This window comes from Salvelinus namaycush, chromosome 33 (assembly GCF_016432855.1).
Source record: "Salvelinus namaycush isolate Seneca chromosome 33, SaNama_1.0, whole genome shotgun sequence".
Lineage (NCBI taxonomy): Eukaryota > Metazoa > Chordata > Actinopteri > Salmoniformes > Salmonidae > Salvelinus > Salvelinus namaycush.
In genome coordinates, this window is record NC_052339.1 from 21,411,677 (window position 1) to 21,438,780 (window position 27,104).

Below are 27,104 nucleotides of genomic sequence, written 5' to 3' on the forward strand. Positions count from 1 at the left end.
TTGTGTAAGCTTTCCTTGCTGATATTTGCCATGCAATGCAGGTGAAGTAACGTAGCTAGCTCACTATTTTCTTGCTTATTGTGCAGTGGAGGATAAAAAATACCTGTATGCCTATGGATGTGTAGCTAGCTGTAGCCGATCTGTGTATGGACCATAAAACGTTTGGTTTACATATTAGTTCAGAACCTAGCTATGAACCACAGCTATCATAGCCAGTTGTATCAACTTCAAACAGTCTGAATGACATTAATGAAGCCTATGGATTGAGTAGAATAAAATATAACTTTGTGCCAAGGATGCAAGTCATATATACATGTAGTTAATACCATGCATGAGATCCCCACATTGTAGCCTGTACATGTAATATTTTCACTGATCATGTTTTATTTTTTATTTTTTTCACCTTATTTAACCAGGTAGGCTAGTTGAGAACAAGTTCTCCTTTACAACTGCGACCTGGCCAAGATAAAGCAAAGCAGTGCGACACAAACAGAGTTACACAAGGAATAAGCAAACATACAGTCAATAATACAATAGAAAAAGTCTATATACAGTGTGTGCAAAGGAGATAGGATAAGGGAGGTAAGGCAATAAATAGGCCATAGTGGCGAAATATGTACTCTACCTTGGCAAATAAAGGTGCAGTTCAGGTAGGAATGGTCTTTGAGATAATTCTTCAGTCATATCCAATACCAGGAGTATCAAATTCCAGTCTTTGAATGATGCTGTGTCTGCATGTATGTATTACAATTATACACTTCAACCGTGTTTACCAGTCTTGGTCCTGGGACATCAATGGTTACATATTGTAACTATGCAATAGACTATAAACATGATTTAACTAGTTAAAGGCTGATTTGTAATTCATATATACAGAAATATATATATATATTTTTTAAACAGCACACTACACTTCCTATGCATCATGTAAATACTGTAAAACCAGTTCATCTCAATATCTAATTTCCTTCATCTGCATTGATCTGATAAACACAGGATAGATGTAGTATTTCATCAAATGAGAGACTTAATTTCAACCAGTAGAGAATATGAAATGCTTTTTTGAAAGAAGTTAATTATCCAAGTGTTATAAATACATAATACATGCATTATAAATATTATAATTGTAATATTATAAATACAAGTTCAATCTGTACTTCAAAGTACATCTGGTGTTCATTTTTAAAATAGAGGAAGAAAGAGATGGTGAGGGAGGTGTAAAAGACAGAAAGAGAAAGAGGTAAGACAGCATATGATTAATGAATCACAGTGCTACCTTAATATTCTCTCAGTTCATCAAAAATATATAATAGTGTCTCTAGTGGTGTCTCCTAACCAGCCTTGGGCACCCAGTCCGCCCAAAGGTTATCTTAAGAGCGGGTGAGGTGGCGATGACAGGGGTTGGCATCCTCTCTCACATCAAAACATACCTGCAGACAAGAGACAAAAGGAGAGAAAGAGAGAGAGAGCATGTGTAAGCCTTGTGTTTTTTTAAAATTCTAATACTGTCAGTCATCATAATCATCAGAAGGTGAAATGCAAAACTGACCTTGGATCATTAACTCTGGGACAACTACATCTATCTGTATTTCAATGTAAAGCATCTCTTTAATAATACTTCCTGTTGACCCGACAAAGTGACCTCTCACCTCTGATCATGCTGTGCCCGCTATATAGCCAGTTCAGATGCGGGAGGGGTTCACCGACACAGCTGATGTAACCTAGAGGATTTAGGGGAAAGGGGAGAGGGATGAAGTGAAGGAGAGACTGTTTATTGAGAAAAAAAGGTAGTTAAGAGACAGTGTTCAACAGAAATCTGTGTGTGTGGCCTCACCTGGTGTTCACTCTAAGTGGCTGCAGAGTACTTTATATTGAAAAACATGCACAGACACATGAGGACAAACAATATAGCATAGTTATAGAAATAATGAAGTGTCTTACTATTCTCCATGGCTGGCCCTCTTGCCTATTCGTTGAAGGTGGAAGGAGCCACAGTTATACACCTGAGCATTCTTACTGCACAACACAATCCATCAATCAGATTGATACATGTGTGTAGGTGTGGGTTATAGGGTGTCTAATTGTTCCTACATTTGTTCTATATGGATGACAAAAAAAAATCCCGTTTTGTTTTTGTACAGACATCACACCCTTACCTAAACAGCACTCTCACCTGAGAAATAGAAATCAAGGGGAGAGTAACTGGGAATTGAATAACTGCATTTGACATAGCTAAGTAAATGGAAGAATATTCTTATTGCAATGTGGATGGCTCTTAACTTAGGGCTAGGTGGTCCGCTAGCGGGACACCTGCCACAACATCTGGTGAAATTGCAGGGCGCGCAATTCAAATAAATATTCGTAATATTAAACATTCATGAGTCTTATATCATTTAAAAGCTCAACTTCTTGTTAATCCAACTGCGTTGTCAGATTTCAAAAAGGCTTTACAGCGAAAGCATACCATGCGATTATCTGAGGACAGCGCCCCAATCAATATATTTTTCAACCAGCACAGGCATCACAAATAGCGATTAAATAAATCACTTACCTTTGAAGATCTTCCTCTGTTTGCAATCCCAAGGGTCCCAGCTACAACATGAATGGTCGTTTTGTTCGATAAAATCCTTCTTTATATCCCAAAAATTCTGTTTAGTTGGCGCCATTGATTTCAGTAATCCACCATTCAACATGCAGACAAAGGAGTCCAAAATCTAGTGGAAGCCAAAGGAATTGCAATTTGGGTGACAGATATATAGAAGCAATAGGTTTCCATAATAAGAGCCTGGGCGCTGAAAAAAAAATTCTGGTCAGATTTTTGCCTGCCATATCAATTCTGTTATAGTCTCAGACATTATTTTAACAGTTTTATAAACTTCAGAGTGTTTTATATCCAATGTTACCAATTATATGCTTATCCTGGCACCTGGGCCTGAGTAACAGGCAGTTTACTTTGGGCACGTCAGTCAGGCGGAAATTCAGGAAACTAGACCCTAACAAGTTTTAAAAGAGCCTTTGGTTGTGGATAGTGTAGTCTATGGTGTTGCCAGGGAACAGCACCCTCTTCCAAGAATTAGGAGGTGAAGATCTCCCGCACACGGATTGCCTCACTTGTTACATTGTTGGACCCCATCCTTGAAACATCCAGCAGAGCTGCAGATCCCCTCCTGGTCCTCGTGTCCATCCTCATGAAGTTATGCAGGACATAGTTACCCTTTACTAGCCTGAATTCCTCCAGGAGGCAATCCCAGATGGCCCTGGTCACCCAACCTTGCAGTGCCCTATACGGTAACTGTAGGCAATCTGTTTGAAAGAATCAGATACCTGTAGACAAGGTATCTGTAGGAATATGGAAGATAATGTAATTATTAGACTTTTACATCACCAGGTAATTGAGGATTACTAAATTATAATATCCCTTATAACAAATCATGATAACATTGGATTGATAGATGCATGTGCACATACATGTGCATGTGTAGCATGTGACAATAACAAGACCAGATCAAGGATCACAAATGAATACATATATAAATACCACTTGAAGCTTGATGATGAGTTGATCATTTGAATCAGCTGTGCAGTACTAAGGCAAAAACGTGCACCCCTTTGAGTCCCAGGACCAGGACTGAGAACCACTGCTCTTCATTGGGACCTCTTCATCTGTAGACAGGCTTTCATAGCTCTCTTTATCTGAGGACAGAACACCTCACAAGAAACAGACTTCCTTATATTCAAATTACACTGCACTGAATATTATGTTACTATTATCTCCATCCTCACTTCTAGGGCCTGGAACTACACAAAAGTACCTGCCCTATCCAGAATAGCCTACTCTCTCACTTTTGCAGTTGGGGCTGTTAACATTATCCTTTCACCCTCCTCCATGGCTGTTAGCTAGCTACCTACAAATGCATTTGGAGTTTGTTTTTTACAGTGATAAATACATCAAGATAGCTAGCTAATATGAAGTTAGGTAGCTGGTGATATTTAATTCACTTAGCCAGCTATCTATACAGTATGTAAAGTTGGCTAGATAGATATCTAGCCAACTATCTAGCTCATTTGAGTTAGCCTACACTGTAGCTAGTTAGCTAATACATACTTTTTTTAAATTTTCGAAATGTATTTATATACTTGAATAGGTTCTCCCAGCCATGTGGACAATTGGAAACAGGGCAGCAAAATGTGTTTGTCACCAGAGTGTTTTAGAGGATATTACTATTGAAATATTTACCCATTTAATAACCAGACCTTCATACAAACTTGCTATTATGAATTCTTGATGCACAATCGAAAGTGCTGCTATATGCTGTCATATGCTGCCAGCACGCCCACAAGCGAGTCACAATGGGCGGTCTAAGCGGCATGCGGCAATTTACCGCTTGCTTGCTAGAGAACATGCCCCGTAATTGCTGACACAAAAAAGCTACGTTTGTAGAATATTGCTTTAGGTGGATGATGGTAGTTATTTGGTAGTTATTTAATTACATTTATTTTTTAGGAAAGGAGCATTTTGCCCAGCTACCGGGGCATGTTTTTTTTTTTTACCTCACGTGCACATGAATTATCTTTCTTCTGTTACCTTTTCCTTACACTCCACTATGTACAGTTAAACTAAACTCATTATCACTTGAATAATGCAAGATTTTAAATTCCAGCAGTCTTTAAAATGAAATTCAAGAGCAATGGTTTTCAAATATTTGTCATATTTATACTTTTTTTAAACAAATTCATTGGAATATAACTGATTAAATATTGATTAAACACACACTCACATTCAACATTTCATAACAATGACAATAATTTAACACAAAGACTCATCTCTTCAGTAGGTCCTATGATTGAGTGTAGTCTGGCCCATGAGTGTGAAGGTGAACGGAAAGGCACTGGAGCAACGAACCGCCATTGCTGTCTCTGCCTGGCCGGTTCCCCTCTCTCCACTGGGATTCTCTGCCTCTAACCCTATTACAGGGGCTGAGTCACTGGCTTACTGGTGCTCTTCCATACCGTCCCTCGGAGGGGTGCGTCACTTGAGTGGGTTGAGTCACTGACGTGGTCTTCCTGTCTGGGTTGGCTTCCCCCCTTGGGTTGTGCCGTGGCTGTCACACCCTGACCATAGAGAGCCTTTTATTCTCTATGTTGGTTAGATCGGGTTGTGACTAGGGTAGGTTATCTAGGTTATTGTACGTCTATGTTGGCCTGGTATGGTTCCCAATCAGAGGCAGCTGTTTATCGTTGTCTCTGATTGGGGATCATATTTAGGCAGCCTTTTCCCACTAGGTTTTTGTGGGATCTTGTTTTTGGTTAGTTGCCTGTGAGCACACCATTAGCGTCACGTTTCGTTTGTGCTTTATTGTTTCTTTGTGCCGGTTCACTAAATAAATATGTTGAACCCATACAACGCTGCACTTTGGTCCGACAATCCTTACATATCATGTTATTATGTAGTGCAGAGATGGGCAACTTTGATGGAGGTGGGGGCCACCAAAAATCAGAACTCATCATGATGGGCTGCAGTGGCTCGCAGGTCTGCGTACCCACATCCACACATGCAGTCAGAGCTGGGTCTTTTGGGGGTCCTAATTTTATAACTAATTTCCTGCAACTCTACGAATTTTGCCATAGGGTGGAGAGAAATGTTTGTAGTTTTTAAAACGATATCCGAGTGAGAGTGACTAACAAAATCAATGGGGGCCACCCGGTCGGTAGTTTGACCATGATTACTACAAGTTTAGATAGCTAGCCACTGTACTAATTTACTAATCTAAAAATATTTAGCTGACATGGGCTAATTGAGTTACTGTCAGTGACTGACAAAACAAGAGAAAAGCTGCTGATGCAAAACCAAATAAAAAATGTCACCTTGTGTATTGCACTGTTCTAACTCTCAACAGCAAGTTGAGACCCCAACTGAGTTCCCCCAAAATAAATGGAAATGGAATCACGGCCTACAAAAGGGGTGGGTGATGTTATAGGGTGAACTACAACACACAAACACACAGTTTGTTTGAGTGGTTATCTCATGCTCCAGTTCCCCAGAGGGGTTAATATTCTTAGAGGTTAAATCTCTGATTACCTAATCATCTAATGAGACTAATCACTGACTAACTAACCATAGAACATCCACTGAGGTTACAGGTTAGCCTCGCTATGACCTGCTAGATAACTCTCTCTGAACTGTGTGTGTGTATCCGTGTCTCTGACCAGGGCTGACCAGATGGTAAGAGCTAGGAGGAAGGCCGGTAGGCCCATAGACCAACCACTTAGCCAGTTTATGGTAAGTAAGCATTTCAATGTTAGTCTACAGCTTCTGTTTACGAAGCATGTGACAAATGTATTTGAATTGACACACACAGTTGCCTACAATCTCTCTGTCTACAGTTTTATCCAGTCATAGCCAGATGACAGAGGAGGGCGTGGCTTCAGGGTTAAGATCTTAATCCAGAGGGGGAACAGAATGACCTGGTAGTGGCCTCAGCCTGGCTCTTCACCTGGAGAATGATCAGGACCTGGCTCCTCACCTGGAGAATGATCAGGACCTAGCTCCTCACCTGGAGAATGATCAGGACCTGGCTCCTCACCTGGAGAATGATCAGGACCTGGCTCCTCACCTGGAGAATGATCAGGACCTGGCTCCTCACCTGGAGAATGATCAGGACCTGGTTTCTCACCTGGAGAATGATCAGGACCTGGTTCCTCACCTGGAGAATGATCAGGATCTGGCTCCTCACCTGGAGAATGATCAGGACCTGGCTCCTCACCTGGAGAATGATCAGGACCTGGCTCCCCGCCTGGAAAATGATCAGGACCTGGCTCCTCGCCTGGAGAATGATCAGGACCTGGCTCCCCGCCTGGAGAATGATCTGGACCTAGCTCCTCGCCTGGAGAATGATCTGGTCCTAGCTCCTCACCTGGAGAATGATCTGGTCCTAGCTCTCCACTTGGAGAATGATCTGGGCCTGGCTCCCCACTTGGAGAATGATCTGAACCTGGCTCCTCACCTGGAGAATCAAGGTCCTCTGGAGAGTAGCTCTTCAGGAGGAATGCTGGCTGACCCTGCCCTAAACTTGGTGGTCTAAGACTCCATAGACCAACCCCTTACCCAGTCCATGGTCCAGATCATCGCCCCCCCCCCAAAGTCTACAGAATGAACAGAAGGCCACTGCATTGGCCCCTAAACTTAACCATCTCAACTGGTATTAGCCTACACAATTGAAGTTCAACTAGATGGGAAACTTTGAACCAGGCAGCAATGGGACATATGCATATTTATTGTAAGTATACATTACAAATGTGTAAGTATACATGCCCTGCAGCCTGGACCATTATGAAAGATTCTCAGAGGTAACCAGGGAAATGGGCACACACCCCAGTAGGGTTGGACAGCTTCTGATTTGTTGCTTTTGATGCCTCTGCCCTGTACTCTGCCTTTAAATTATATGTATTTAAAGCCCATACTGTACATTTAATGCTGTAGTCAGTAAATAGTGGGTATAGGCAGGGCTGGTTAGTGTTACCACAGCTCTGATGCTATTAATAACCCTGCTCATGTGGAACTCCATCAGGAGATGCTCCTGTCAGAACACAGCTGCCCCACAGAGAGCACTCCTGCCTGGGCTGGCCTGGCCAGCGACACCCAGGTCCTCACATGTATGGGATAGTTGGGATTGATGGTATTGAGTACATAGAGGCAGATAGTATGAGAGAGGGATGGAGAGAATAGAGAATAGAGCATAAAGGAGAGGCAAGGAAGGAGAGATGGAGAAAGACTGATTAGGAGGTACATGGTGACTCATTGGAAACAGAGGATAATAATAGTAAGTGTTGTGTCTTGAGCCTTCTCTTTCCCCTCTTGCAGTACAAGTCAATAATGCTTTATTAGCACTAAATATTACCAAAGACAAAAAAGTATAGGATCAAGTAGGAATAAAGAAATACGGCTAGAAAGACTATTATATACTGATCTACTTTGTCTCTCTCCTTCCATCGATCCTTCTCCTCTGTGTACAGTGAGATGTGTAGTGAGTGGGGTGTTGTTGGCAGTGTGTTTTGTTGGCAGTGAGCGTGTTGCTCTACTCAAGAGTTTTATTGGTTAACCCAGATCCCAACACACCTAGTCACCTCAACATCTCTCTCTCTGCTCTGGTCATGGTCAGTTAGCTCTTCCCTCCCTCCCTCCCTCCCTCCCTCCCTCCCTCCCTCCCGCTCTCTGTATTACTAAGAGCTCCCATTCTTTCCTCTCTCAGACAGACCTCCCTCTAGTATCTCCCTCCTTCTTTCCCTCTTTCTCTTGGTTGTAAGGATGTTACTCTGGCAACTCCTCGGTTTGGTGGGCTCCCTCATGCTCTGCAAAGGTAAGACTCATATTTCCGTGATCAAAGTGTGTGTGTGGGTGTTGAGCTAGTTGTGTGAGGTCTGCCTGTTCTGACCCTATCACCCTTAACCCAGGACACAGTTTACAGAGAGAGAAAAGTGTTGTTTTCTGTCTCGCATCTGTTAGCACAGTGTTTCTCCAACCTCTCCCCCGGGACTTCCAGCTGTTCCATGTATTTCATCTATTCCAGAGTTAGCACACCTGATTCAACTTGTCAACTAATCATCAAGCCCTTGAATAGGTGAACCAGAGCTGAAAAAGCAAAAAAGATATATATATTAAACGTAGCACACTGCTGCTCATGTTCCCAGGTGATTTTCTTATAAGAATGTTTTGACACGTAGGTCTTCATCAGGCATCCATATCCCAAGTGGAAGGTCCTATATATATGGGCAGCACTCAGTGACACTTCCTGAAACAGGAGGTACAAATATATAACATAAGTGCACAATATCAACATTCATCAAAATATATGACCATACACAAGGAATGTGATCAATATTTACAGTAATATTATATATATACACACAGAATATTCAATTTGGGTGAAAAAGTACACAAATCATTTGGACATTTTGGAACTATAAAAATGGTTTTAAGTCAAATTCCTCTTTAAGGCCAAGAAGAGACTGTGGATCCAGAAAGATTCCCTTTGAAGAAGTTTCCTCTCCGTCTTCCTCCCCTCCATGACATGTTGACCATTTCTATTTCAATGTATCTCAGAGAACTAACAGGATTTCCAGCTTGTACAAAATGAACAGCAACAGGGTTTTTTGTCTCACCTGTCCGTATATTGCTGCGGTGTTCACTGATCCGCGTCGTAATGCTTCTACGGCTTTTCCCTATGTAAGACAGACCACAGGGACATTTCTACATGTTAACATCATTGGTGGACATGCAGGTAATCAGCCCTTTGATCTTAAATCTTAGTCCTGTGCGGGGGTGGTTAAATGAGTCACATTTCTACGTGAAACTGCATTGAGCACATTGGCCACATTTGGAATTAGTTCAGAGCTACAACAAATTTGTTAAAACGACGGGGGTCCCTGAGGAGTTTTGAGAACCACTGTGTTAGCAGACTCCAGGTTTCAGACGTCTTTCTACACTCCCTCCAGAACAGACTCAAATAACTGCCATGTATGTGCCTTCTCTTCCCCAACTATCCCTGAGTGGAGAAATTAGAGTGTGCAGTGTGTGTGCATGGGTGTAAGTGTGTACTTGTGTGAGGTCACGGGTCATGAATTGAGGACAGGAAGATTGTTGAGAAAGGGGATTGGGGCCACAGAGGAAGATAGAAAGCTGTGACAGGATGAGCTGCTTTTTTATAGCACCTTGATCCAATTGAGAGTAACCGCAGAGGACAAGCTGCTAATTAGAGAGCATGGATCACCGCTAAAGCCGCTAGCATGACACTGGGAGCTAGCCTACATGCTAACACTAATAACTGATGTGGTTTGAACATTAACATGCTAATGCTACCGAATCATGACACTCAATGCTACATGGTAAAACTCATGGTGCAGTCTTGTGGTTAATGCTACATGGTAAAAGGCTAAAGCCCCTAGCGCCATACAGTCAAAGCCTGGCTGCAGTCAAGGAGGGACACTACAGTATCACAAAGCAAAACAAACCACAGAGGATAATTTTCCAGAGCAAGGTTCAGACCGGCACCGTTAACCTTTCACCTGTGACAAAGAACAGTGGCTAGGGGAGGGGGAGAAAGTGAGATAGAATGGTAGGGGTGAATAGCAATGTAAAGAGGTCAGAGTTAGGCCAGTGCTTATCTATCTTTATAAATGCAAATCTTTGGTATTCACTCTGTCTCCATTCACCAGCTGTCTGCTCATGTTTAAATGCATAAGGAAAGAAGAATGTGTTGGGGTTCACAGTAAGATCAGAGAATGACCTGATGCTGACCTAGCAGGGTATCAATGAGCACATGTACACATCCTCCCCTTCTCTCCCCAGGCCAGAAGAATGGTGTAGGTGAACTGTGTGATGACTTTACAGACCTGGACTTCCATGAGTGCTTCCTTGGGACCACCCTGAATGTTAAGCTGCTGCTCTACACCAAGTAGGTTAGAGTGTGTGTGAACATGAATGTGTGTGTGTGTCTGCGGTTCAGTTAAAAAGTAAAAATAACAAATGTTCTACATAAAGTATTCCCCTCCTTCCACGAGGTCTAACCTGCGCTGCGGCAGAGAGGTGAACCACCACCACCTGTCCTACCAGCCACTCTTCAACTTCTCCCTGCCCACGGCCTTCGTCATCCACGGGTACCGGCCCACAGGAGCCCCTCCGGTCTGGGTGGATCACATCGTCCAGCTGCTGTCTGAGCAGGAGGACATGAACATCCTGGTGGTGGACTGGAACAGAGGAGCTGCTAACCTTAACTACTTCACTGCTGTGGCCAACACCCGACAGGCTGCCAACAACCTCACCGGCTTCATACTCAGCATGCAGGTGTGTGTGTGTGTGGGGGGGATATTGCTCGTTTTCTGTGACTCTTTAATCAGTTGTTCTATGAGTCTTGTGTCAATGTTGCTAATTGTTCACTGTGTGTGTTTAGGAGGAGGGAGCGCCTCTGAGTTCAATCCACCTGATCGGGGTGAGTCTAGGAGCTCACCTAGCTGGGTTTGTAGGAGCAAACCTGAAGGGCAAGATTGGCCGCATTACAGGTGAGCGATTGTTTGTGACTGAAAAGCTACTATTTGACTGATTGATTACTTAATTTATTCATGAAAGGTTTAATTAATTGATGCATTAATGAATCTATTAATTGATTCATTGTTGTCCAGGTCTGGACCCAGCAGGGCCCATGTTCACTGGAGCGACTGCTGAGGAGAGACTAGACCCTTCAGACGCCATGTTTGTAGACGTACTACACACTGACATGAACTGCAAGTACTGACATGCTGTGTGTTTGTGTGGGGGGCGAGGGATTCTCTAGATGTGTTTTTGTGATAAAAAAAGTGTAATTTCATGTTGTCCTGTATTATCTGTAACTTTGGGATCTTCCTATTTTTTCACGTAGCGTTTGGTCTCAGAGGTCAACATGGCCATATTGACTACTATGCCAATGGAGGATCTGATCAGCCAGGCTGCCCCAAGACCATCTTCTCAGGTGAGACTAACACACACACACCACACACAATAACTCATGTAATAACTCACAGCTTCTCTCGTTCGTAGGAAAGTCGTATTTCGTGTGTGACCACCAGCGCTCTGTGTTCCTGTACCTGTGTGCTCTCAACCGGACCTGCAGCCTCACAGCCTACCCTTGCTCCTCCTTCAGCGACTTTCTGGATGGGCGGTGTCTGCAGTGTGAAGCCTTTAAGCCCGCCCCCTGTCCCATGCTAGGTGAGAGGACAGCCTTCCAACTTAACCCAGAATCTCACTCAATCTGTAAACATGGGAAAATTTGTTTGTCATCAAATCATCTATCAAGTAGTTTGATTGCCATACCAACCGTCCTGAATGATGTATCCATGGTTACCCCCCAGGTTACGACATCAGCAGGTGGAGGGATACTCTGTTGCGATTGGGTCAGACCAAGGCCTATTTCACCACCACTGCCACGTTGCCATATCAAAGTAAGTCCCTCACCCCTTACTATCAATCAGTGATTAACATACATAATGCTTCTATAGCAGTGATTTCTCAAATATGAATTGTGTGTGTATAACACAGTGTGTGTCCTGTGTGTGTGTGTAGAGACCAGCTACAGGGTGGACATGGTGACATGGAACCAGTACCTGCGCTGGGGAGTCGTCATCCTCAGACTACACAGTGGCAGGAACTTCAGTGAGGCACGCATAGACCGGTAAGTCTCACACACACACAGATACACATTTATGACAGTAAGACCTCTAACTCTCTATCCCACTTACCCTCTCCATTCTTCTCCTCCACAGTAAGCGGTTCAAGTTTGAGCAGTACACCTCCACCCGTCTGTTGGTCCAGTTTGATGAGGACGTGCAGCCCGTCCAGAAGATATCCCTCCGCATCGCAAGCGGCAATATGATAGGCCCTCGCTACAAAATCCGACTACTCCACATCCGCCTCACCCACCTGGAGCAACCCGACAGGTGAGAGACCCCCCACACACACACACTTTTCCCTTCCTCCTCTCTCCCAGTCTTCCTCCCGCATCATCCTCCTTCCCGCCTCTCACCCCCAGTCATCCTCCCTCCCTCCCGCCTCTCTCCCCAGTCATCCTCCCTCCCGCCTCTCTCCCCAGTCATCCTCCCTCCCTCCCGCCTCTCTCCCCAGTCATCCTCTCTCCCCAGTCATCCTCCCTCCCTCCTCTCTCCCCAGTCATCCTCCCTCCCTCCCCAGTCATCCTCCCTCCCGCCTCTCTCCCCAGTCATCCTCCCTCCCTCCCGCCTCTCTCCCCAGTCATCCTCCCTCCCTCCCGCCTCTCTCCCCAGTCATCCTCCCTCCCTCCCGCCTCTCTCCCCAGTCATCCTCCCTCCCGCAGCCTCTCTCTCCAACTATACCTTTCTCTCATCCCTCCAGCCCGCTGATGTGTCGCTATGACATCATCATGGAGGAGAATATTGAGGTGGCGTTCCGCCCGCTGCCCTGCGACCCTCGCCTCTGAGCCATCACTGGAGACCGCTCCCCTCACATACACACAGGGCCTCCCCAGTCACACACGCAGAACCAAAAGGGGCAGAAAGTTGACCGCGTTCACCCTCACACTGCCCGTCTTGTCTAGCCAAGCTGTGGGATCACAGGCTTTGGCATACCAGGGGTGTCAAACTCATTCCATGGAGGGCCTAGTGTCTGCTGTTTAGGTCTTAATTGAAAGGGGGAAAACTAGACAACCAGGTGAGAGGAATCCTTGTGAAAAATCAGTGAATACCCGCAGACACTCGGCCCTCTGTGGAACAAGTTTGACACATGTCATAGAAGGTGAAGACTAGGTGGAGCCATCGCCATGTTTCTGACTGCTCTCCAGTGATTACAGGTGATTAGAGGGCCTTCCGATTGTTCTTTGGAGGACAACAGAACACTGGTGGACCATACAGACATTATTGAAGTCATTAATAATGATGCTGCTCAGTGGGATTCATCTTATCATGGGATTTTTTGGACTGCTCTCGCTCTCTGCCTTACGAAAGATGGTCGTGTTGCTATGACATTTCTGTATTTTAATGCAGACAGAGGGCATTCATAACCTACTATAGCCAGTCATAAGCTCTTATAACTTCAGTGTAGCTCCTGGTTTGTGTGGGAGTCAGTATCTTGTCCATTTGTATTGCAACTCTGACATAACTGAGCAGTTGAAAAGAAAGACTTGAAATAATGGAAATTGATTAAAAAGTCAAGTTGTTTTTATTGTGTAAAAAAATCTATGGTACTGTGGTGTAAATACATTTTTTATGGACTTTGTATTTCTAACTACATTTGAAATAAATGCTGTGTGCGTTTCACTGTGATCGTCTGACTGGATTCTCTGCCAGATCCCATATCACCTCTGCTTGCTCTTGTGGGGTTAAGGCCTGCCTGTGTTTCTGCTAAGCACTATCCCAACTTGATATCCACCTGTACAGCTGGGCATCCTCTTCCCCAGTCAGTTCTGGTTAGTCCAGCGGGGCATTAATCCACCGGTCAGTCTCCACTGACCATAGAATAGCAGTCTGGCCTATCCGTAACTACCTCTGTCAGTCCTGGCCGGCCCAGTTTACCTAAAAGTTTGGCCTAGGTGGAAGTAGGCACCTGTTAAATATCAGCAAGGATCACCTCTGTACCTGACCTTAAGCGCTCACACACAGGTGTACAGGTGAGAGCTGTGGGGAATACTGAGTATTAATACAGGTAATGACCAAATTGTCTGTACTCATGTAAGATGCATTTTTACTACTACGCTCAAGAGGGACTTTTACTACCTTACACTAACACGCTTGCCAACATGGTATTTGAAGTAATCTATTATTTGATATTTTTTTCCTTCAGTAAGCAATGCATACAGCCAACAAAAAGCAGTGTTCACTTACTCAGAATATACTTCATGAATGAAAGGACCAATGAATGAATTAGGTAGCTCCTCACTAACAGGATGTTCCCCTTCTGGCTCAGGGTCCTCCCCCCTGCATTATGACATCACTTCCCCACAACACTACTTTGTCAGGAGACTTTACATGTTCTGTTGGCCAGTGTCAGTACAGGTGTTGGTCAGATAATGGAAAAGGTGCCGCTACCAGGTAATCAAGCAGCAGAAAATAAGAGATGCCGGTACTAAGGTCAGGCTGTCTACGTGTGTTATAATATACACTACATGACCAAAGGTATGTGGACACCTGCTCATCGAACATCTCATTCCAAAATCATGGGCATTAATATGGAGTTGGTCCTCCCTTTGTTGCTATAACAGCCTCCACTCCTCTGGGAAGGCTTTCCACTTGATGTTGCTGTGGGGACTTGCTTCCATTCAGCCACAAGAGCATGAGTGAGGTTGGGCACTGATGTTGGGCGATTAGGCCTGGCTCGCATTCGGTGTTCTAATTCATCCCAAAGGTGTTCGATGGGGTTGAGGTCAGGGCTCTGTGCAGGCCAGTCAAGTTCTTCCACACCGATCTCGACAAACCATTTCTGTATGGACCTCGCTTTATGCACGGGGGCATTGTCATGCTGAAATAGGGAAGGGCCTTCCCCAAAAAGCACAGAATCATCTAAAATGTAATTGTATACTGTAGTGTTAATATTTCCCTTCACTGGAACTAAGGCGCCTAGCCCGAACCATGAAAAACAGCCCCAGACCATTATTCCTCTTCCAAAGTTTACATTTGGCCAGGTAGGGTTCTCCTGGTATCCTCCAAACCCAGATTCGTCCGTAGGGCTGCCAGATGATGAAGCATGATTCATCACTCCAGAGAACGCGTTTCCACTGCTCCAGAGTCCAATGGCGGAGAGCTTTACACCACTCCAGCCGACGCTTGGCATTGCGCATGGTGATCTTAGGCTTGTGTGCAGCTGCTTGACCACGGAAACCCATTTCATGAAGCTCCAGACAAACAGTTCTCGTGCTGATGTTGCTTCCAGAGGCAGTTTGGAACTCTGTATTGAGTGCTACAACTGAGGACAGACGGTTCTGTGAGCTTGTGTGGCCTACCACTTCACGGCTGAGCCAAGACGTTTTCACTTCATAATAACAGCACTTACTTGACCGGGGCAGCTCTAGCAGGGCAGAAATTTGACAATCTGACTTGTTGGAAAAGGTGTCATTCTATGACGGTGCTATATTGAAAGTCACTGAGCTCCTCAATAAGGTCATTCTACTACCTATGTTTGTCTATGGAGATTGCATGGCTGTGTGCTCAATTTTATACACCCGTCAGCTACACGTGTGGCTGAAATAGCCAAATCTACTCATTTGAAGGGGTGTCCACATACTTTAGTATATACAGTTGGCCTGGTCACTCCTCTGAGCTTAACAGCTAACCTCACATAACCCCTTGCTCCATCCAAGAGTCCATTCACCAGTTGGCACCTGAGAGAGCGAGAAAGAGAAATGAATATAGGTGTTAAGTTAAAAACAGCAGGTCTGCTATGGTTGTAATGGTCCCATTAGTGGACAAGATGATTGGCTAAACGGGAGGATTTGATTGGCTCAGGATCAGACATTGAAATGAATGAGATCTAGGAACCAGATGGACAGACTAACTAACATTGTAACAAGACAGGAAGATAAACAGAGTCAAGACCCTGTCGTAGGAATTACATAGTCAATCAATCAACCAATCAGTGATCGATTGAGGTCACTTAACATGGTTGGGAAGTTCTGCTTCTCGGAACCGGCCTGTGTGTTACAACAGTCTAACTTCTGTGTCCTTTTGAGTACTTTTGTGAAACATCACAGTTGAAAAATATATGGCAAATAGAAATCCAAAATGGATGGTGTTAAGAGATAGATGGGAGGGTTTGAATGGAGCTGAAGGGTGGGACTAATAACAAGATAACCAATGTAAAACATACAGGGTCTGTAAAATGTATATAAGTTCAGAAATTTTGAGAAATAGCACTTACAAATAGAAATCAAACTGGATGGACATCAGAAATAGAGGAAGGACTAAAAACAAACAAAATATAACTATTGTAAAATAGATTGTCTGTAAAATGTGTGTCAGATGTATAAACTGAAGGTAGAAGCCTAAGTGTTATTGTTTATTAGTTAACTCCAATTGGGGGAAGGGTGGTAGGGTTTGCGGGGAATAATAAAGGTATTTTCTTTTAAAAAGTATGTATATATATATATATATATATATGTATGTATGCATATGTACGTGTATGTATGTATGTATGTATGTATGTATGTATGTATGTATATATATACCAAAAAAGGATATGGGGGATTGGAAATGATGCAGACAATTACATTGTTGCTAACATCAATCTTTCTGCAATATTAAGCTGATCCAAAAAAGGGGGGGAAAAAAGAAAAAACTTCTGTGTCCTTGTTTTGAACTCACTATATATATTTATGTTTTGGGGTGCTTACTGACCGTTAATATCGCGGTTCTGTTGTCTCATTGGTCCCGGATGGTTGCCAGGGAGATTAGGAGACCGGTTGTTCCTCCGCTGGCCACCCATGTTTTGTCTAACTATGCCTCCTCTCCTCTGAACCCGAGAGTGAGAGCGAGAGAAGTTAGAAGCCTGAGAGATATTTCAGAGAAAGATACAGATCGTTTCCACTGTTCCACCTACACCCCTACTAAATGTGAACACATACATGCACACAGTTCTCACCATCTCTCCAGGCCACCTCCCTCCTCTCTGTGGTAGGCCTGGCCAGCCTGAAGAGAAGCCCTCCTCTTCCTCACTACCATACTCCTCATGATGGTCACTGTGACAGAGAGTATGAGAATGATGAGACCGTGAAGGATAAGACCGTGAAGTGTAAAAACGCACCCTTCCTCTACTTCTTGAGGTAATCACTGATCTGACAAGATTGGGTGAACACAAGGATCCATAGATCAGTGATAACTCCAAGAAAGGGAGGAAGGAATCATTTTCGTATTCAAACAAGGCAACCGTAGACATGCCGTTCCCCACGAATGATGCAGCCCCCCCGGCCAATTAGTGACAATTCAAACTAGAATATACTGATAGTAACAAAACATCTGCCCGTTTTAGCACCACCGTGTGGTCGACATTAATGTTCTTGCATTTGTTGAGTCTTGACAGTGTTTGCAACCTGTGTGACTGATTTATATGCATTTAGGTGCCAGACCACGCCCATGTGAATGTTTATTGGTCAACAGCGGCCATGTTGTTTTAGGTACTAGTCTGGAAAATATTTGTCCATAGATGTTTAGTTTCATGCAGATCGTTCATTCGGTGTCAGAGTAGCATTTTAAGTGTTTTTCACAAAATTCAAAATGGCGGAAAATTCATCATGGCAAACCTGGGACCTATGTACCGAATTGTATGGCTTTAGGTCAAACGAGGTGAGGGGCGTGACCTTTCAAAGTTTGCATTTTCAATCGCTTGTTATAGTGCCACCATCTGGCCAGTCAGTGTAATTTTGTAAATGTCAGATCTATGGCAAGACACATCATTCACTCAAGTTGTCAAAATCACAAGAGTGCCGTCTGAAAAATATTGTGTGACGAATGTACGAGCGTACTAAGGTTAAAAGACAGATCCACTGTCCGCTCCCCGATTTCATTGTGGAGGACAACAAACCCCATCATGCTTCACTGTGTTTTAGTGTGTAGTAGTACCTCCCAGCAACCAGGGGGCGCTGTGAGAGCCTGCCTCCAGGGATGGTGACCTTCACCCCCTCCAGCCTCTCCTGTCTCCTCCTCTCCAGGTCATGTCTCAGGTCTCCTGGGTCACTCACCGCCTGCTGCTGCTTCTGATCTCACACACACACAAATTAATACATCAATCAATCAATCCATCCATCGACATATCAATCATTCACCATTTAAAAACATGCATTGTACCTGCATGCGGCCAACTTTGGAGAAGAGAGGTTCCATGTCTGGCTCTGACAGACTCATGTTGAACCGCCTAGAGGAGAGAAGGAATAAAATATAGCTAGTTTATAAACAGCACATTGAAGGCTTAAACAAAAGCCATGGCTCTTAGAGTCATCACTGTGGTACCCAGGCGTGTGTGTGTGGGTGTACCTGTTCAGAGTAGGCCTCTCTTCCTCCTGCTCCTCCTCAGGCAGACCTCCATCTTGGGCGCCACAGAAACGCTCGGTCAGCATTACACTATCACCCCTAAAGTAATGCTCTGGAGAGAGATAAATATCTTTATATTTCTGTCTAAATGTGTGTGAAGGAGCGTCTATGGGCTGTGCATGCGTGTACAAGTGACTGTGTGCACGCGCATCTTTGTGTTGTGTGTAGGATTTCTGCATTTCGCATCCTAACCTTTGACCTGGTGCACCAGGGTGATGATCTCCTGGGCAAAAGTCCCAGAGTGCATTGTGGACTCGCGGTACGTCCCAGAATGCTCTAGCATGGGTAGGAAGTCGAGGCGCTGGCGGCCCACGTTGACCAGATCCAACGACAGCTGGCGGTCTGAAGAGTAGCACAGTTGGCTGTAGGGTAGATGAGAGAGATGAGCAATGGAGGAGGGAAAAAAGCAGTAGTCCCTTTACCCTCTTGGATAAGGCCTGAATACCAGGGTTTAACTGTGTTGGACAATCAAGGCTAATTAATAATAGTACTGCTGTAGCTGGTTAAATGGAGCGTGTACTGCTGTAGCTGGTTAAATGGAGCGTGTACTGCTGTAGCTGGTTAAATGGAGCGTGTACTGCTGTAGCTGGTTAAATGGAGCGTGTACTGCTGTAGCTGGTTAAATGGAGCGTGTACTGCTGTAGCTGGTTAAATGGAGCGTGTACTGCTGTAGCTGGTTAAATGGAGCGTGTACTGCTGTAGCTGGTTAAATGGAGCGTGTACTGCTGTAGCTGGTTAAATGGAGCGTGTACTGCTGTAGCTGGTTAAATGGAGCGTGTACTGCTGTAGCTGGTTAAATGGAGCGTGTACTGCTGTAGCTGGTTAAATGGAACGTGTACTGCTGTAGCTGGTTACTGGAGCGTGTACTGCTGTAGCTGGTTACTGGAGCGTGTACTGCTGTAGCTGGTTACTGGAGCGTGTACTGAGGGTGTGATTTAAGTAACAACTGTAGTTTGGGACAGCAATCATTTGTTTTTAATTAAATTTGCTGTAGGGAGTTAAGTGGTTTTCTGCTGGATCTCTTACGTAAATATAATGTTCAGTACAATATTATGCTACAACCTTACCTTGACCAAAGTATCTGTAAAACACACTATACTTACCTTTACATTGTAAAGCTTTAGGAAAAATGGCTGATTAAGTACACCATCTACAAGAGCTGTTGGTTTGAATTATTTGTAAATCCAAATAAGGCCTGTAGGAGTTTGAAACGCAACAGGAAGAGAGACATTTCTCGTCTCCAGGGATGGATTAGTGAAACGCTGAATGTCAGTTGACATAACGAGTGGAAACGTAAATGCTAATGCTAAAAGCGTATGTGGCGTAAAAGGTTTGTAAATCGCCCTGCAATTTTTTTTTAAAGGGGAGTGAACAGCATTTAACCTCGACTACATCCCTTACCACTTCCTGTGCCAGTGGGAGGTCATGTAAAGGACACTGGCATGGGTCAAAGGTGAAAGTTCATGCTTCTTCCATTTTTTTTCCACTCTCTGCATTTCTCGTCAATAAACTTCTGGATGTTAGTGATCCACTTGCTGTGGTAAAAGGTCAGCATTGTGGTTCTTGTCCTTGGTCTACATTGAACAGTATGGCTCGTCCTTGTATGGTCCAAAGTGGACAGTGTGGTTATTGTCTATGATTGGTCCAATGTGGACAGTGTGGTCTCTTAAAAGGAGTCATTATCACTGTGAACAGGTTGCATCTTGAGTATGTAGTGTAGACTGCGAAGGGCAGATCCCATCAGTATAGGAGACCTTATTACTAAGGGGTTTTTGAGAGCAATACTCTGTTTTCATAAGGATTCATCCACACTATACTATTGACTGATGCATTGGCTGTGTTTGAGGTTTGAACCATTGGTTTTAGTTATTTCTTTCCAAGTGTTAATTCTGGGGCCATTTCACTAGGCGGAGTCCAGTTTCTCTGTCAGGAATACCTTAGTCCTCACTGGGTTGGGTTTCCCCTCACTGTCATAGTACTTTGACAGAGCTCCGTTTCCCTGGTACGAAATGGATGACAGTTCATCAATAGTCATGGTTCTGAGAGCCTCTTGGAGAAGAGACATTCTTAGAGCTTGATGATTCTTACTGCATGAGAAGTCCACGAGTACCAGTGTCAATAGTGGTGATACAGTTAGTGGAATAGCTTCTAAGAGTAACACCAAAAGCTTTATTTTCACGTGTTAAAAGTCCCAAAGTCGTTTTCACTCTTCATCGTGGTGGTTATCGGCAGACATTCATCAAGCACTGCTTTTCTGACTGGACATCATCCTGATCATCTCCAGACCTTCACATTGCCTTCTGCTCTTCTCCACTCTTGCTTGTGTCTACTAGTTGGTCACCCAAGCCTTCATTTCATGTAGAAGGTGGATTACTCTTGAAGTGTTTAATGACTGTGCTTCTCTATCCAATGACTTGGATTCTCCCTTGTCTGTTCACCTCCCTATGAGTTAAGCTGTAGCATCCAGTCTTTACTTGTAGTCATGCATCAAGGGGTGAACTCTGGTCTGGTAGAGCTCAAAGCGAGTTGTAGTATGAACCTGTAGCGTTCGGTTGCTTTAAGGGCAACATCGTTACTTTGGGTTGTCCTTCAGGAGGTGAGATCAACTCAGTGCTGTGCTTTCAATTTCTTTGAGGGAACAGTTCTGTTGAAAGGAGATCAGGTTGAAACACACTGTGGTCAAAAAAGCCACGTAGATCAGAGGCCAGGCATCCGAGGATCTGTGGCGTAAACGTTAAGGGAATTTTGGATCAATTTTGGCCTCAGAATTAAAGGTTTTGTAATGCAGTGGTTACATCGAGTCCCAATCTATTAGTAAGATAACCATTTCTCAAACTCCTTTAGGCTTTGACACTCAAGAGCATCATGGTTGATGCGGGTGAGCAATACCACGCTTGAGGTCGCTTAAAGTCTTTGGAAAGCTTCACAGTGGGAACGAGTCCATCTCGCATGAACCACTTTGGATAAAGAATGAAAATTGTCCTAGAAAAAAAACCTGCCGCTTTAACAGATAAAGTATAAAGATCCACTATGAGTCTGCAGGATACTATACACAGTCAATGATGGAAAGAACATGTTGACTTACCTTTAAACATTGATCTGAATGAAAGACAAAAGTTGAAACTATTTGACTGTCTTGACTAGAGCTGGTGTTTTGGTGTATCATCTTGCAGAGCATGAGAAGGGGAATTGCTTATCGCAGTGAGTAGCACTAAAACACTGTGCTCTGAAATAAGTCGTTTCACAAGGGCCTTTCTCTGATTAGCTGATCAAGAGTTCCCGAGTGGCACAGCGGTCTGAGGCACTGCATCTCAGTGTTAGAGGCGTCACTACAGACCCAGGTTCGATCCCAGACTATCACAACTGGCCATGGTCAGAAGTCAAATAGTGCGTAGCACAATTTCCTCAGCGTCGTTCGGGTTGGGGAGGGTTTGGCCGGGGTAGGCCGTCATTGCAAAATAAGAATTTGTTTTTAACAGACTTGCCTAGTTAAATAAAAGGTTAAAAAAAAGACCTGATCATTCCAAGTGTTTCTCAAGGCATTGAAAACAAACATGGTGGTTCCAAATGGATGTTCCTGAAGTTCAGGGCACTTTCCCCGCCCAAATGCTCTTCAGTCAGCCCCAGACCAAGACACTGATCCGGCCATGCAGTGGGTCAGTGACTGACATCTTATCAGGCTCACCAACACAATATGTATATGGGCAATCCTTCCCTATACCAGGGAGACGCTTCTGCAGTTAGCGCAGTTTGGTTAGCAGCAAGACTTTTCCATTTTGTCCAGTAATCTGTAGAGTAGCAGAAAGGTCTTCTCCACTCCTCTTCATCCAGTCTTAATCTCCCAGAGGTCCTTCAGCACGTTACACCATGCAGGCTCCTTGCTCTGTATAATTCCCTTGTGCATGTTAATATAATTTCACTTGTGTAGGATGAGATGGGTCTGATGACAGTAAATCTTTGCAAACACACAGCTGGTGTCTCTTCACACGTCACCTGGTTGGTCTCTTGGTTGTCAGAGCTGCTCTTAGGGAAGTTGCAACCACTCCCTTTGTGAGTTTCCAATCATGTTGAATTGGATGAAAGGGAGATATCTGAAGAACTGATGAGGATAACCTCTGCCCTGAGCAGATGAGGGTTAGAAGTAGAACTACAAGTCCATTAGGTTATTCAGCTGATAGGTAGCCTTCTACTCAGAAGCTGGCCTTCTTCTGTACCATCTCTGTTCTCTATTGTTGTGAAGCTGGTCTGACATTTTCTGCTCCTCTGAATGAGCAAGGAACACATTTTTTAGGAGATCCAGAATTTGTTCTTAACTGCATGCTCGGAGTTGCTGTCAAGAATTGATTCCACCTTCATATAACGCATTTGAGAATGTGACGGAGAATAATGTAAAATGGCCACTCTGCTGAAAGAAGGCTTTGGCAATTCTCCATATTTATCACTGAGTGATGCCCCACACCATGAAGGATTAGTTTGACGTAGGTATATAAATTGCATCCCATCACAGTAGAATACTTGCCTTGTAGAATCCTTGCTTTGTACAATCAAGAAATCAGCTTGACAGATCTTTCCTCCTCTAGCTGTCAATATTCTCAGGGCTTCTGACTATATGTCTTCCTGCAGTCGAAAGCAAGCGCTAAAAAGAAGCATTACTTTTCACCCTTGACCCCTAAACGTTGCTGTCCGAAAAACCTTACCTGTTCTGGCCCATGGTGCGCTTCATGTCCACTTTGATGGTGAGTGTCTCCTCCTTGCCGGTGCCTATGCGAGGCATTGCCATGTCGTTCTGTTGCTGGTTCCAGTTGGGGTTGAGGTCTCTAAGCTGAGGTTTCCTGGGTCCCAACCTGCCCCGTGCCGGTGGCCGGCCTCCTCGCGGCCCTGGTCCCCGGTCCTGCTCCCAGCGGGGCTCCATGTCGCTCTCTTCTGCCCAGCCGGGCTCCTCCTCTCTGGGCTCCATGTCCCAGTCATCTCCCCTGGGTTGGTACCTCTGGTGCTCCAGAGGGGTGTGCTGGGAGTTGGCATCCCGGGGTTGGTACCCCTGCTGTCCCTGGAGGAGAGGCTGGGGTTGGTTCCTGGAGGGCCCCACCTGTCTCTTGCCACCCCGGGCTGGGGCCTCCCTCGCCCCACAGAATGCACCGTTTCTGGCCTTGGGATCCGTGGGACTACCTCTATCCTGGAAGCCTAAAGGCCTGGCTCTCCCCTGACGGTTAGGGCTTCTTTTGGACTCATGTATAGGCCCCTTCCTATCTTCATGGACAGGGCCCCTTTTGGACTCATGTATAGGCCCCCTCCTCTCCTCATGGACAGGGCCCCTCCTCTCCTCATGTGCAGGCCGGCCCCTGGTCTCCTCTCTAGTATTGGACCTGCTGCCTGACTTCCTGAACCGCTCCTCAGAGGCTCCGACCCGGTTGTGATGACTGAATCGGTCGTGGCTGTGGCTCCGGTTGCGGTCGGGGCAGCGGCCCCTGTGGTTGTAGTACGGTTCTGGCTCTCCGCTGTTCATAATACCATGTTCATGCTCCACGATGAGGGTTCTAGGCCCTCGGCCATCGTGGCCCCCTAGGGGGCCACTACGCCCCAGTGGCCCCCCTCCTCCGTACCCTTCCCGGGGCCTCTCCAACGAGGGGCGGCGCTCCCTAAACTCTGTCTCCCTCCCGTACCTGTGTCGACATAAAGAGCAGGTAACATGGTTCAGCACTGACAGATGACATACAATCACGCTGACTTCAGCTAATAGTTAGATTTATTTGTAATGTAGCTTTTGATTTATTTAGGAAAATTTTATTCATATAATAAATGTTTAAGGGCCAATAGATCACAGGCTCGCACAGCCTCTAGATTGCAGCGGGTAATAATAGTAACGTTTTCAACTCATGCACTTAAGTGGTTCTCAGGGATCACAGAGACAATAACATGTGATGCATTTTAAGCCATGCAATTAAATCTACAACTACCATCTCGTTACACTATTACAGAAGGGACATATTAGCAGGGTGAAGTTTGCACTTAGAAAAACAGGAAGCTGGGTTTTCCTCTCCAATTTTCTTCTCAGGCTTTTGGTCAGAAAACTCCAGCGGAACACTGCTCAAATTTACCCAGGATTCACCGGTTCAACAGTTTCCCTCCGGTTCCGGTCAGAGATGGTGCTCCACTCTCTTTGCATGTGGTCTCTCTTCCTGTCTCTATAGGAACCGGGAGAATCTCTACCCTCACCCCTCCTCTCCCACTTCCCCCCGCCCTGAACCCTCTCCCTGGGGCTGCGGTCCCTGGACCTCCCCTGGCTCTGGTCCCTCTCTTCTCTCCTCCAACCTGCAGAGGGCGCTCTCTGGTGGTGGCTAGGACTGTAGTGAGTGTGCTGCGGGGCCAGTGATGGCAGCCTCTCTCTGGGTAGCCTCTGTGGGGAGGGGGGCAGCTTTACTTCACATCTTTGGAATTCTTCTTTCACTCTTCCTCTGCCACCTCCTCCATCATGGGGGGAGAGCCTCCTGCACTCGGCGTAGCCCAGCTCGTGGGGGGGCGGTGGGGTCCTGTGATGGTGGAAGTCCTCTGGGGGGAGGTGTTGGTCAGGCCTGTGGAGACCTGGGGAAATAGGTCTTCTGTGGCCCTTTGGCCGAAGGCTCCCTCTAGGCATAGGTCTTCTGTGGCCATCTGGGTGGATCTCGTCCATGAAGCGGACCCACTGGTCCTCGTGAGACTCCCCAGGGTTGCGGTTCTCTTCCCAGGGCAGCCTGCCCAGGTCAGCCAGAACCTGCTGGGGGTCGAAGTCTGGGTCGTCCCAGGGGAACCTCCGGGCATCCTGCCTCCGTGGACTGCCTCTGTAATAACATAAAAAATAATAATAAATTTTAATTGTAAAGCACCCTTCATACAGTGTGCCGAGTTGAGCCAACATTGTGAAGGAAACGTATTGACCCACACACTGGACTAGCATGTCAAATGAACAGTGTGCAAGATATTCACCTGTGAGAATAGTGGGGTGATCGTGACCGTGGCCTTGACATTCTCTTCACCTTGAGAAATCAGTGGACAAAGAGAAAGAGTATGAATGAGTAACATACTGAGATAGTGAAATGACCACCACAAACCGTTCCCTAGCCGTGACACCATACCACATGCATCAACATCAGATTTGTTTACATTTTGGCAGTTGATACAGCAGGATAATACCACCAAGACTCCGGTTATGAGCGTCCCCTTCTTTCCCATGTTGCTTAACTTAGGTCAGGCAACAAAGGGCTTGAAATGTACAACATCATAACACTCGCATTAACACAAGCATTTCGCTACACTCGCATTAACATCTGCTAACCATGTGTAACGTTATGTGACCAATAACATTTGATTTGACTAAAGCCACGTTAGGCTAGCTATCTATGCCAGGCTAAAAACCAACTTGCCACGAAGAAAACCACTGGGGACGATGAAAGCAGCTCAAAATATACAGTTTTACAGTGCAGTGGTTTACTGAAGACTAACACACATAGTTAAACATCTGAATGGTTCATTGGGGACTATGTTGTCGTTGTAGCCAACTAGCTAGCTAGCTAACTAGCATAGCTAATAGTGCAATGTAGCAAGCTAGCATGGCACTTACCCAATTGCACGTTTCTGTCGAAATTAGAAGATACGAACACCAAAACACCAGTCTCGCACACACGATTACACGACTAGCTAGTGCAGAAGTAATACGTAGCGATGTTACGTTTGATACCGGAGCACCGATGTATGCGTCGAAATCGCTAAGCTGCAGATAGAACAATGAGACAGATATTTCACCGGATGTATAAATGTGAAGCATCCGCTTGGCGTTTTGAGAGGAAGCCCACTGGCGTGTGTTGTGCGACTTGCTAGTTGAGATTTCTGCTCTTCACTCCGTTGTCCATTTAGCCTACATTTCACTGATCTTAGTAGCAGAAAGCATTTTTGTCTGCAGTTTTCAGTTTGGCTATTTGTTTCAAGTGTATGTGGCGGTTCTAGCTTGTATGGCGCCCTGGACTAACCCCCCCTTCCGCGGTACTTAAATCCGCTACTGATTTGTATTAGTCTATAAATAAATCTCTTTGCCAAAATTCGTCATGCCTTATTCGACTAGTATTTTTGAAACCATAAGGATAATTCAGCCATAGTTGTTCGACTCTAGCCACAAAATTAAGGAAATTAGAAGGGTGGAGATTTTCTACACCTGTCTGTCGGTTGCAAATTCCATCCGACGTGTCTTTATGTCAGAGGTTGCAACAATAGCTATTGTGGAAGGTGGACGCGATAGATTTTGACAGACATTCCCACTTTCTCATCCATGAAACATTTGATTTCAATACATTTTTCTGTTCCCAAATCTAAACTGTTTTGAACAGAGTGAACAAAGTTTTTTTTTTTTTTTTTTACCCATTGCAAACGTTTTTAAGAATCACGTTGTTTAGAAGGACAAGGTAGGCATTCCCTAACGGAAATATGCAGATGATGCTAGAACGCGTCAATAGGATCTCGCTTGCTCGTGCTTGTTCTGCCCACTATGCCTCTTTGCTCCCGTT

The 27,104-nt window shown here is 44.9% G+C and overlaps 2 protein-coding genes across 4 annotated transcripts; one reads left to right on the forward strand and one right to left on the reverse strand.

Annotated features, from left to right (window-relative positions):
• Window positions 1-7,308: 7,308 nt before the first annotated feature.
• LOC120027689 (lipase member H-like) lies at window positions 7,309-12,980 on the forward strand. The gene is made up of 12 exons (XM_038972681.1): window positions 7,309-7,347; window positions 7,569-7,653; window positions 10,346-10,451; window positions 10,558-10,840; window positions 10,947-11,055; window positions 11,176-11,277; window positions 11,412-11,501; window positions 11,570-11,737; window positions 11,881-11,970; window positions 12,092-12,200; window positions 12,292-12,465; window positions 12,896-12,980. Exons 1-12 carry the CDS (start codon window positions 7,309-7,311, stop codon window positions 12,978-12,980), a joined length of 1,440 nt encoding a protein of 479 aa, XP_038828609.1.
• Window positions 12,981-15,542: 2,562 nt separating this feature from the next.
• LOC120027980 (BCLAF1 and THRAP3 family member 3-like) lies at window positions 15,543-26,347 on the reverse strand. 3 transcript variants are annotated; one of them, XR_005473363.1, is made up of 11 exons: window positions 26,168-26,347; window positions 25,534-25,583; window positions 24,669-25,388; window positions 23,271-24,233; window positions 18,766-18,935; window positions 18,517-18,625; window positions 18,331-18,397; window positions 18,106-18,239; window positions 17,112-17,225; window positions 16,885-16,999; window positions 15,543-15,872 (listed from the first exon to the last, which is right to left on the reverse strand). XR_005473363.1 is itself a non-coding variant. In XM_038973077.1 (11 exons), the coding sequence occupies exons 2-11, from the start codon at window positions 25,572-25,574 to the stop codon at window positions 15,859-15,861; spliced, it is 2,430 nt and encodes an 809-aa protein (XP_038829005.1). In that variant the 5' UTR covers window positions 25,575-25,583; window positions 26,168-26,347; the 3' UTR covers window positions 15,543-15,858. The 3 variants fall into 3 exon arrangements, 2 of the variants coding, with proteins under 2 accessions (XP_038829005.1, XP_038829004.1); XM_038973077.1 differs by having other exon boundaries at window positions 17,129-17,225; XM_038973076.1 differs by having other exon boundaries at window positions 16,885-17,035; window positions 17,129-17,225.
• Window positions 26,348-27,104: the final 757 nt, after the last annotated feature.

Excerpts from the sequence above, each read along its gene's own strand:
- LOC120027689 (XM_038972681.1), top strand. The coding sequence starts at position 7,309 with ATGCCCTGCAGCCTGGACCATTATGAAAGATTCTCAGAG. Across the intron at positions 10,452-10,557 it reads AAGCTGCTGCTCTACACCAA|GTCTAACCTGCGCTGCGGCA; the intron begins GTAGGTTAGAGT and ends TCCTTCCACGAG. Across the intron at positions 11,971-12,091 it reads TGCCACGTTGCCATATCAAA|AGACCAGCTACAGGGTGGAC; the intron begins GTAAGTCCCTCA and ends GTGTGTGTGTAG.
- LOC120027980 (XM_038973076.1), bottom strand. The coding sequence starts at position 25,574 with ATGTCAAGGCCACGGTCACGATCACCCCACTATTCTCACAG. Across the intron at positions 24,234-24,668 it reads GTTGAACCGGTGAATCCTGG|GTACGGGAGGGAGACAGAGT; the intron begins GTAAATTTGAGC and ends ATGTCGACACAG. Across the intron at positions 17,226-18,105 it reads CGCCCCCTGGTTGCTGGGAG|TGACCATCATGAGGAGTATG; the intron begins GTACTACTACAC and ends TCTCTGTCACAG.